This window comes from Hipposideros armiger, unplaced genomic scaffold, assembly GCF_001890085.2.
Source record: "Hipposideros armiger isolate ML-2016 unplaced genomic scaffold, ASM189008v1 scaffold_168, whole genome shotgun sequence".
Taxonomy (NCBI): domain Eukaryota; kingdom Metazoa; phylum Chordata; class Mammalia; order Chiroptera; family Hipposideridae; genus Hipposideros; species Hipposideros armiger.
Genome location: NW_017731518.1, coordinates 195,465 through 208,295, shown reverse-complemented (window position 1 = coordinate 208,295; position 12,831 = coordinate 195,465). Strand labels below are relative to the sequence as shown.

Sequence of the window (12,831 nt, the reverse complement as noted above, 5' to 3'; positions counted from 1 at the left end):
TTTCATATTGAAATGGTTTGCATTGTTTACCAATTATATTAAACACTTTGTTGGAATTCAATTGGCATCTAGGGCTAGAGAAGTCTCATTTGTCTTTCCCCAGTTAGATATTTTATAGCAGAAAAAAATGCAAATATAACTCCATATGCACCTATCTTTTTGCCTCTTGGAGAGTATGTCATCCAAACTTTTTATGCTTTTTTTTTTATGCTTCGTCTTTTCACAGACGAAGGAATGATTTCTAATACAAAAGGAAGCTAGTAGAGGCCTTAAATTAATTAGGGAAATGAACCACAATATGCTGCTGTTCCTTCTTTGCTCATGAGATTGCCAGTCTGTGTATCTGACTGACAGTGACCTTTGTACCGTCTCAGGTTTATGATGCTGTCAAAGTACTACGTCCTTGAAAAAGACACTTGGGAATAAGGCAAACATGAATTAGAGACAGAAAACCCAGAAGAAGACATTCTCTTCTGTACATCTTAGAAGGAAACCCAACGAGGCCCATCACAAACTGGAATTCCATATTCTGCTTCTGAATTCACAGGTTAGCAGGCTTTCAGCAGTCAGTGGCACATCTGAATAAGTACGATGCAAAGGCAGTGGAAGTGACTGCTTAGAGAGAAAGACCCCAGCTGTCTCTAAGTTTGCACAAGAAAGTACACTCTGGTTCTAGCAAATCAAAGTTGTGGGTTCAATGGGCAATTTGATATAAATGAAAAATTATACTCTAAGGCCAACAACTGTACCCTTACCCACAGCTAGCAGTCTTATTAATGCTGACTGATGGTACAACAGGTATAATGGGTAATACAGGATGGTTAGCTTGGTGCCAAACCATCCTTATTATTGAAAACAAAAAAACAAAAAAACCTCAACATGTCATGTGACTGATCAGGTACCAAATATGAATGCCTTCCACATATTACTCTGGCCTTCACATAGTCCAACTACTCTGACTGCCCTTGGGCACCGGGCAAGAACATGAGTAAGAGTATACAGTCCATCATCTGCTGCCTGTGGTTCCATGGCCTTAACATCACATAACAAAAACACATTTGTTGGATTCCTTCTAATTGCAAGACACAAAATAAATACCTAAACAATGTAATTTGTGACACGTACATAGATTTTTTTTAAGTTAAAAAATAGTTTCAAAAACTGGAGTCTTTGTGCAAATAAGACACGGACTCTACCATTCCAAGTCCCAAACAATTTCAAACTCTAGTCGACTCTGCTTTTCACTTGACCTAAGAATCAGTCAGCTACAGGATGAAAATTGGAAAGCTCGAATGCTCTGAAAAACTCCCATATTAACATCTGAAATAAAACCTTAATTTTAAAAGCTCCTTTTATAGAAAAACTCAAACATACACAAAAGTAGACAGAATAGTACAAATTAGCCCCACGCCACTCACATGTACCATCACTCAGCTACATCAGTTATCAACTCATGACCTGTTTGGCTTTATCTATACCCCTACCTTGTACTTTCCCTAGATATCATTTCATCTCCAAATGCTTCAGTAAATCCTTACAATTTTGACTGAACATTAATAGAATTTGTGAGATGTCATGTTTTATTTATCACTGCCTTTTATTTTAAATACCTGTCAGTGAAAGAGAGGAAACTGCTGTTTACTGAAAGCCAGCAGAAGGAAATTCACATTTTTCTGTTTTTCCGGAAAGTCTGGGACCTAAATATAGTTGTAAACTTTTCTCCTCCTTCCACTGAAGGAGCAGACAGAGCTGGAAGGATATTGTCATTCACTTTAACACACATCAACTGAGCACTAGGGGTGGGGGTAGGTGCTAGAGATACAAAAATCAGTAGAACAAAGACCTTTTCTCTAGGATGGGTGAGACAGACACATAAACAGATAATGTCAATATATGTGGAAAAGCTAGGATAATGGTATTCACAGGATACTATGGGAACAGACAATAAGGGCATCAGACCAAATCAGGTATTTAAGGAAGGCTTCCAGGAAGAGATGACATCTGGGTAAATATGAAAGTACTGCAAATGATTGTTACGATGTCATTATAACAAATCCAACATCAAGTTTCCTTCAAACAGATTTCCTTCATTTAGTTGGTTGGGAAACTAGGGGGTAAAGGGGAAGATTCTTCAAAGAAATTAGTCTGGGAAGAGAATGAAATACTAGTAATTCAAAAAACAACCACTAACGATATCATGGCTTGTGGGGAATACCAAAGGGAAAAAGTCTTGATCTCTAACCTCAAGGAGGAAGGTCTAGGTGGACAGAAATTAAACATGCATTAGAAATCCTTACTATCAGGTATTCAGTCAAAACATAGAGTTTCCAGTATTCAACCTTCACTGGTCAGAATTTAGGTCAGAGATTTTAAAAAGACATACAGGTATACCGTGAGTATAGGTTGAAATCTAATATTTTTATAAATTCAGAAAAATTACTTATATCCTTCACTGACTTAAGTGAAATGACGCATGACAGTATGTTGGCACAGAACCATAAACATAAGTGTCAAATCCATCCATGAGGCAAAAAAGTAGAGTTACAAATAGGCACATTTTCTAAAATGGCAAGTTTATCAACAGACTATAAAGAATGGTCTCTGAATATTTCCCATTGGGGTCAAGGAATGCATCTTTTTCATAATACATACACAATGCTTAGAACATAAATGATAATAAATGACCATGTCATATATAGCAACAGAGGTAGTCAGCAGTAAAACAGCATGTGAAATAACTTCGTCCCTGCTGAAGAGTAGAAAAATATTAACTCCCAGGTAGAGTTAGTTGCTTTTTCTTCCAAGCTCTGACAGCAAATTACATGTAGCTATCCCCAGCGATATTATATTATATATTATATTATATTAATTATATATTATATTATATTAATTTGTTCATGTAGTATAGTCTTCCCCCCAGATTGAGTCTGTAAGTATAGGGTCTGAATGCATTCATCCTGGGATTTAAAACCCATCCCTGGATCTACTGGAATGAAGGCTTATTGAATGAATAAATGATTTACAGATAATTTTTAATGAAATCGCAGCCACTATAAAGCATTATAGAAAAGTTAAAATGTTAATTAAATCATAAGGGTTTTAGTTATTTTTAAGAATAGGTTCTAAACCCCTTGCCTGGCATTTAAAACCTTTCTACATGGTCCCTAATCTACCTTTTTAACCTTATCTCATGGACTCCCTTCTCTTAGATCCAGTGTATGAATTACTTTCTCGTTCTCTCATAAGCTCTGTGCTTTCTCAGCTCTATGCTTTTATTCTGTAATCTCTAAAGTCTTAGACTATGTAGCCCTTTCAGTATAAAATATTTGAGCATACTTAACATTATGCTAATATACTGTTTTTTACAAAGTAATCATAAAAATAGAAAACAGACATTTTAAACAAATGAGGTAAAATATATAAATAGAAGTTTCAATCTTTTCTTTCTATACACAATGCATTTTTTTTGCATGTACTTCGCTTTGAGAACTACTGATTTACATCAAAAGGACAAATCTCATAGAGTGTGGAAATTAACTAAATCAAAACACGTAAAGCACTTAACAGCACTGGTCATGCAGAAAACACTGTAAATGTCAGTTAATTTTATTAACATTTTCATCAATGCAATTTCTTTCATCAATGCAGTTTCTTTCACCGGGAATAATATTCCCAAACCTATCCTCTAGCCTCACTGCTATATGTGAAACTCCTTGAAGGCCAAATACAAATGTTATCTATTCAAAGAATTATTTGAATGCATCTCTTAAAGAGTTAGAATTTCTCAATGTAGGAGGTACTAAATCCTACAGAGCTTAGCAGGAAGTCATGCCCTAAGAAGCCAAAATAGGGCTGGCCGAGTGGCGTGTTGGTTAAGAGCTGGCTTGGGACACCAGAGAGCCCCGGTTCGGATCCCACATATGAGAGCCAGTGACACTGCCCTCTACAGCTAAGATGCTGAACAACAGCTCCACCTGGAGCTGGGCTGCCGTGAGTCGCCGGCAACTGCGTAGGCTGCAGCCCCTGTTGCAGTGGGTTGCCATGGGCTACCGTATGTAGCCAGCAGCCGCTGTGAGCGGCCATCCAGAAGCCGGCGACCGATCTGCCTTGCCTGGGAAGAGCGCAATGATGGTGCCAACTTGGGCCAGTGAAGCAATGTCCTCCACAACTAGACTGAAGAACAAAAGGATAGCACTTGTCTGTTCCCCTTCCCCCAATTCCCCAGCGCTGTTCCCACCCCCCAATTCCCCAATAAAAATCTTAAAAAAAAAAAGCCAAAATAAAGCTGGAAAGAATTAGAAAAAATTAAAGATGGGTTTATGAAAAATGATGCAAATGAAAAAATGTGATTATTAACCCCAAGAAAAATAAAAACACACAAAAAGCAAATATAATCATAGTCTATTATCTGGCTTTATAGTAAACAACGTTTAGATAGGCCTAATAATAGAAACACTGACTACTAATTTAACAGAAACTTATATACGGAAAAGATGGGGCATTAGAACAGCCTCCAAATCCTCAACTTTTATCAGCAAAAATCTAAATAAAGGACAGTAATCATAAACTAGAAATTTAGGCATATTACTTTAAAACTTATAGATAAAAACCTCAGAAGAAATAACTTAAATACTTCAAAGTAACTGTCTCTGAGAAATGTTTGAAAGGTAAGACCCTTTAGTATTATTTAATTTAAAAATTTTGTACATGTATTATATATTGATCATGCATTTTAAAAATAAAGGCAATTGTCTTAAATTTCAAAATTAATAGCCTTCCACATAAAGATGGCAAGTTGAGCATACGCATTCAACTCTGCTCTCCAAAAAACTCACTAACACAACAGAGAAAAGATCTAGAAAGGCACAGAAATCTCCCATAAAAAAATACAGAGGGCCAGCCGAGTGGCTCAGTTAGTTAAGAGCTTGCCCAATAGTGCGAGCTCTGAGCAACAGGGTCGCCAGTTCGATTCCCACATGGGCCAGTGAGCTGTGCCAGAGCTGAGCTGCCTATGAGCTGCCAACAGGTGGCAGGATGGCTCAGCTGGTGAGAGCACATGCTCCTAACAACAAGGCTGCCGGTTTGAATGATGTGCTATGCCTGTCTGCAACTAAAGACTGAACTCGGCACCTTGAACTGAGATGCCACCCGGGTGGCTCAGGAGATAGAGCGCGCGCTGTTAACAACGAGACTGCTGGTTCGACTCCTGCATGGGATGGTGGCTATGCCCACCCACAACTAATTGAACACAGCACCTTGAGCTGAGCAGCGTGACTGGACTTGGAGCTGAGCTTGCTGCACCCTCCACAACTAAGATTGAAGGACAGCAACTTGGCTGTTCCTCTTCCCCAATTCTCCAACACTGTTCCCCTCCCCAATGCCTCAATAAAAATCTTAAAAAAAGAGAGAAAGAAATAGAGACTAAGAAAGATAAGTAGTTTAATGCAAGAGTTCCAGGAACCAAATAATAAGATTACAGAAAGAAGGAAGAGAGTCAATCACCAAAGAAATAATTTTAAAATTTTTCCTAGAACTGAAGAACATGAATTTTTAGATAGAAAGAGTCAAATAATGTCCAACAAAACAGACAAAATGCACCCAAACCAGGGCACATCAACATGAAATTTAAGAACAATAGGGGAAAAGATATCTTGTAAGCTTCCAGGGAGTTAAAAGTAGTTTTGTACAATGAAATCAGCAGTGAGAATGTCATCTGTCATTCTTCTCAATGATAATAGAAGTTAAAAGGCAAGGAAGCAATGCCTTCAAAATTCTAAAGGAAACAGCATTCTGTGTCTAGTCAACATATCCATATTTTTTTAAAAAGCACTTTATATTTTACAACATGCAAAGGCTCAAAATATTTACTTCTATGTACTCTTTCTCAGGGATCTATCAGAAGATGTATTCATACAAAACATGAGAATGAAAAAGAGGAAGACATGGATTCCAGGAAACAGGAAATCCAAAGGTTCTATATTCATTGGATCATATTAAAACTGGTCCTGAGTTACTGGTTTTAAGAAGATCAAATCAATACAAAGGCACTCAGCTGATTTTTTAAGTGTTAAAATATTTCATGTGCCTTTAGATTTACATAGTTATACTTTTACATCAATCTGACCATAAAAGAGATTGCAAGAGGTTTTAACTCTTACCTGTAACACAGCAGCAAATAAGAATACTACTATGAAGATTACAGTTAGAGAAGTGTGACCACTTTTCATCAAATGAATAGTGTAGAGGAAAATCAAATGTCCAGGAATCACTAAAAGCAGTAGAACTTGAGCAGACTTATTATTTACTCCTGTAATAGAAAATGTAAAAGTTGTTCAAACAAAATCATACTTTGCTTAATAATAGGTCACAGTTATTAAAATTTGATAATTTATGGTAACTTTCTAGTTACCATACTGCATAGCATCACATAAAATTCCATTGCTAATAAATTTCAACGATTTACAATTACCATAGTTAAAATAAATTTCAATTATTTACAATTCACTTAGTTCTTTGAAATTCTCACTATATATCATATGTTAATTAAATAAAAGGTGGTTGATAAAAATTTACTATGAGAAACACTGGTCAGACTTTAACATCTATCACAAAAAAACAGATGAAGACAACAGAAAAAGTATCAAGTTCTTAAAGCACTGAAATGTTTTATTTTTACTTTTTCTCTACAGTTCTTTCTGATATGACAAGGTTGGGCATTTCTGATCCTCATTTGAAAATTAAAAATTACATTTGTTTTCATCAGGAAAAAAAATGGCAAGAATTGTGAGGTTTAGAATTGTTGTTTTAGTTTGTTGGTAATCACATGCCTGGTTGACCTAAACAATGCACTGCTCTTGGTAACTGAGGTTATCAAGCCTCTCATCCTGTTTGTTTGGGATCAAATGCCTACATTTAGAAAGGCCAAAAGATTAATATAGGAAAGACAGTACATCTGTCCCCCTAAATCACCTAGCAATGCTTTCTTGTGCCCATGAGGTTCCTCTTTCCTGACTCGTAAACAAGATATTCCAGAGAAAGGGACAAAAGAGAAAAAGTACACAAAGTTTCTCAGCAACTACAGAACTGATACAAATGACATTTTGCTCACTGCAATTTAATGAACAAAATCTATTCTATTTAAAATCTATTTAGTGCTCAGAGATAGAAAAGTTGTGCAACACTCACAAACAGAATATATTATTCAACAAATGTTGCCTGCCTATACTCACAGAGAGTAATAGTTCCTGAAATAAAATATGCAAAAATCCACAAGCACGTACCTGGACCAAAAAAAGTTCTACATGGGTAGTAACAACCTTTGGGTTCATCAGGCAGTTCTCCTGGAATACTATGCAAATGGAGGTATGTAGAAATCCTGCTAGCCTGGATGGCCACCAAATTACCACCAATACCTGAAAATAGGAAAAACAAAGTAGATCTCATATTTTAAACAACTTGCATAAATTCAACCAAATACAAGCTTCTCTATGTCACATCCTGGGCCAATAAAACAAAATAGAGTTCTTCTGAAATAATGATTTATTTAATGTTGAGGTAGATATTCAAAAGGCATAAAATCATGGTTATAAAAGACTTATTATTTTTCCAAATCTGAGTCACTGTCCGGTCCGAAACCCAACCAAAGTTAGTAATTTTTCAAAATTACTATCACAACAAAGATACAAAACTAGGCAACAAGATGTGTCATGTTTATTACCTTAAAGAGAGGGAAAATAAGCTAGATTTATTCAAATAGACAAGACTTTTGTCTATTTTTCTTCTTTTGTCTACTTTTCTTCTAGGTTACTAAAGAAATTGGTATCCAGCACTAAAAAAATACTCAAGAAAGTCATCTTTTAACCTACAAAAGGTTATCCTCTCATATATTCGGAGGAAGATGAGTTGATTCCAAGAGGTAAAATTAATTCCAAAGGGTGGTAAGCCCTCCCAAGGCGACACAGGACACACAAACTCTTTTTCCTTTGACAGAGTATGGGAGGAAGAGGGAGTGGCCATAAAAGCAAGTAGGAAAAACACAAATGAAATCTTCCAATTCTAAATGCTGAGCGTGGGCTAGCATAACCATTTAGAATCATACCTGGGGGTCTTAGACACAAGGGGAGCCCACATCCACTTGCCTGCTATTTCTGTAAGCCTCCACCGGGTGCTTGTGAGACAGAGGTAGGGCAGAAGACTTGAGTTAGCCAACCTTGGTGGCACACAGGCAAGGAGTCCCATTTATTTCCGAATCCCTCTCTCATATGAAGCAAAGGATGCTTGGGGTGGGGCAGAAAACACACTTGCTACCTGATCCCAGAGAGAGATCTGTTGCCACTACAGGAAAAGTGGAAGCAGACGCTGTCAGCTGCTGGAGGAATGGAGGAAAATCTTCCTGCTCAAGCCCAATGTGGCAGAGTTTCACTGCCAATAGGGGGAGGGGAAAGAGCATTGAGAAAGCCTCAGCTCTGAGGACCAAGTGCATCGGGACTGCCTCAGGTTGAGAGTAGTGCGAAAAAATCCCAAACGCCACCCTGTGCCTCACATCAAGTAACAAACATCTGCAGCCTACTGTGAGAAGAGGAGCAAGAGCACAGAGAGTTAAGCCTTCCACGATGAAGGCTTATAGAACTCCAGACTTCACACTAAGCGCAAGGTAGCAGGAGCTCATCAATAAAGAAATTTGAAGTCGGTGGTGCATGGACGGTAACTATAGTAATTACAGAAAACAAACCCAGCTCAACTACTGACTAGACTGACCCAATCTTCCACATTAATGACCTAACATAAGAAAAAGTCTGCTTATTTTTAGAAATAAATTGTTGCCAAACATCCTACAGTGCACAGGAAGCCCCACAACAGTAAGAAATGATGTGGCCCCAAATGTCAGTAGTGTCAAGATTGAGAAACCCTGTATTAAAGAAATTGGTGTATACCTCCACTACCTGAAAACTGAGAGAACATGCCTCTGAATAACCTGTGAATTAAAGAAGAAAGCATAATAGAAAGAAAATATTTGTAATTGAATGGAAATTAAATATTTCATACAAAAGCAGGCAGGATGCAGCTAAAGCAGCACTAAGAGGCGCACTTATAGTCTTAAATGCATCTATTAGAAAAGAAGAAAGGCCTCTTCAGCTAAGCATCCATGTCAAGAAGTTGGAAAAGACAGAAAAATAAAGACAAAGTAGAGGAAGGAAAATAATGAAAACAGAAGAAAGTAAATATTCTATATTCTACCAAATATTTAAACAACAAATAGTTATAATCTTACACATATTACTTGCAGTATAAAATAAGAGTAAGTATATCTGACTCATATAATGAGAGAGGCTAGAATAAGTCTGGGCTCAAAATCCAAAAATGGAAACCTGAAAAAAAATTATAGACCCATCTTATGAATAAAAATAAATGTAAAAAAAACACTAAACAAATTATTAACAAACAAAATCCAGTAAAATATTAAATGTATAATACATCACAACCAAACTGAATTTATCCTATGCAAGGCTGATTTAATATTTGAAAATAAATTAATGCAATTCACCACATTAACCAATGAATGGAGGTAAAAAAAATATCATTATACAAATATTAATAAATGCAGAAAAAAATGAAAAAACTCAACATTTTAAAATTCAACATTTTATCATTTATGATTAAAACCTTTAGAAAACCAGAGATTGAGGAGGACTTCTTTAACCTGATACACACACACAAATGAAACCTGAGATATGACAAAGGAGGTACTGCAGATCAAATAAGAGTGCTATAGACTTTTCAATAATAGTGTCATGATAATTGGCTATTAATATGCCAAATAAAAGCCCCATGAAATTGGACCCTTCTCTCATACTACACACAAAAATCAATTCCAGGTAGATTAAAGACAGTTTGTGAAAGGCAAAATTATTAAACTTTAGAAGATAATATAGAATGGGTGGATGGAAAGGATTGATTTTAAAAAATATAATAGAAAAACAGCAAACCATAAAGGAAAAGGTTGATAAATTTGTCTATAGTAAAATTTAAAATTCCTGTTCATCAACACTGTAGAGAAAGTGAAAAGACAAGCCACAGAGTGGAAAGAGATCTTTATAATACAAAGGACTGCTGTCCAGAATATATGAAGAACTCCCATAAAGCAATAGAAAAAAGGACAAAATAGATGCTTCACAAAAGAGGTTAGTCCAAATTGCTAGTAAACTTTATGAAAAGTTGCTTAACCTCATCGGTAGTCAGGGAAATGCAAATCAAAGCACAATAATTATCATTACACACCCACCTGGTTTACAAAAACTTTAGCCTGAACTGCAGGTAACGATGTGGAGCAACGAGAACTCTTACACAGCGCTAGCGAGAGTGTAAATGGTTACACTCCCTTGTGAAAACCCTTTGGCATCCCATAATAAATGTATTGATGTACATACCCTATAATCCAGCAATTTCATTCCTGGATAGCAACATTGTCCATAAAAGACCAACAAGAGAAAAGTGCAAATATCCCAAATTGTTATCAATAGGAGAATTGACAAATAAATCATGGTAAAGTAATACAATGGAATCGTCTACCATAATGAAAATGAATAACAATAGTTAAACATAACACAGCTGATGTACTAACATAATCTTGATCAAAAGAAAGATGTCACATAAAAATATGCACAACACACTTTCATTCACATAAAGTTCAAAAACTGGCAAATCAAAACCATAGTTTTAGGAACGCATATTTGCCCATAAAGATAATAAAACTTAAAAAAGAAAAAAAAAGCCAAAGGAATTATCTCTATAGTCAAGATAGTGGTTAACTTTTGGAAGCAAGGAAGACGTTTTGGTTGGGGAGGGGAAAGAGGCCTTCCAGGGCTTAAATGCTGGCTACTTGGTAGTTTGCCTCACAGATATTCTTTTAAACTACATACATTTTTATTTTGTATTTATCTCACATTATTAAAAATGGGGAAATAGCAAAACCTAGGGAAAATATATAAATAAACTATTTGAGATAATACCCACTATTTACTTACGAATCAGGTTACCAAAGTTCATACGTAACAGACAAGAATATTTTCAATGCATTTATAAGCCTTTCCATACCCATACATAGAAAAACATTTTAAATCTTTTTTTATATCCTCCAACATCAACAGCAACAACAGTAAACAAAATAAAATGTGATCTGAAAAATAATCAGCAAGGAACAGCATCTAAAGAAAATCTCTACAAATCAAAACAAACAGCTAAATGCCAGGTTGAAGTAGACAAGGCACACACAATTCCTATTATTTATACAGATTATGCCTCGAGGTGAGTGAGGGCACACTGCTCACTTCAGAGGCAGTTACCATATTATCTTTCATACGAGTGAATGGCAGTGCACTGGAGTGGAAAGATTACTGGTTTTATAGTCAGAAGATCTAATTTGAGGCTCAGCTCTACTTTCTAGCTTTGTTACCCTGGCCATGTTAGCTTAACCTCCTTAATTAAGCCTTTGTTACTTAATCTGCAAAATGGTAATTAAAAATACCTGCTCTAAATATTGTTTTATAATCCTTAAAATGTTACAGAGACAAACACAACCCAAATTATGGGTAAATTTGCTGATTCAATGAGCTTACGTAGATCACCCCATTTAAAATTATAGCCCTTTACCCTAACATTCCCAATTTCCCTGACGACACCCATCTTTTTCATAGCGTTTACCAGCTGCTAACATACCCTATTTTTTGCACATTTATTATGCTCACGGTTTGTTGTCTGTCTCCTCCCAACTAGAATGTAAATTAAACTTCATGAGGGCAGAAGTTTTTGTCTCGTTTGTTCACCATCTCTACAGAACCTAGAATAGTGCCTGTACATAATAGCAGCTCACTAAATATTGTGGAATGAATGAATCTGACAAATTTAACTCACTTAGGGGAAAAGCACACTGGAGAATACCTAATATTTTCAAAATAGAGCATTTCCCAAGACTTGGTTCTACGGTTTAAAAGTTGGAAGAAAGAGCTCTGAAAGGAGTATGAAGTCGTAAGAACTGGAAATTTTCGAAATCCATGTCGGACTTCATTTGCATCATACTTTACATACTGGAAAGGGGGATTTTTAGACAGGAAGAGTTAAGCAATTCCAGGATGTCTGAACCAGGTGCTGAGAGTCAAAATGTTTGAGGACACCAGGGAGAATCCTGCCCCCCCGGCCAGGACTGTCACCCACAGTTGATCCTAGTTGCCTGGATACAAAATAGATTTCCCCCAAAAACAACGGAGGTGAGACTCGTTGATAACAGGATTATCTGGTTGTTGCTAGATGATGAGTTCTTTGCTTGATAATTTAGGATGTGGTTTTCAGGACCCAGCAATAGGTAATTTACTATGGAGAAACCCAGCCGCAGCAAGGCTCCACATCTAAGCAGTTTAACTGGGGTCTTCATAAGTATTAGGCTCAGAAATATAGGTTGAGTGATGTTTTTCAAAGTCAGTCTTTATGACTTATATATTGCCTGATAGCTAATGAAGTTCTGGCATTCGCTGCATTCTAATAATTTGTTATTGTGGAAATAAGAATTGAACATTTTTCCACCACAGAAAAAAATTAAATTGAGAAACCGGAAAAGCATAAACCTCACCTGCTTGTTTTTTGGTTGGTTTTTTTAAAGATTTTATTGGGGACTTGGGGGAGGGGAACAGCGTTGGGGAATTGGGGAAGAGGAACAGACAAGTTGCTGTCCTTTTTGTTCTTCAGTCTAGTTGTGGAGGACGTCGCTTTACCGGCCCATGTTGGTATTATCATTGCGCTCTTCCCGGGTGAGGCAGTCACTCGCAGGCCATTGGACGG

General features: G+C 36.5%; 1 protein-coding gene across 3 annotated transcripts in view; it reads right to left on the bottom strand.

Moving 5' to 3' along the window:
- SLC41A2 (solute carrier family 41 member 2) overlaps positions 1 to 12,831 on the bottom strand; it is a 126,161-nt gene that overhangs the window by 24,372 nt on the left and 88,958 nt on the right. For all 3 annotated transcript variants that reach the window (XM_019651894.1, XM_019651893.1, XM_019651891.1), the window contains 2 exons: positions 7,281 to 7,412; positions 6,159 to 6,307 (listed from right to left, as the gene is read on the bottom strand). In XM_019651894.1, the coding sequence (XP_019507439.1) occupies positions 6,159 to 6,307; positions 7,281 to 7,412 (281 nt within the window). The remainder of the gene's footprint in view (positions 1 to 6,158; positions 6,308 to 7,280; positions 7,413 to 12,831) is intronic.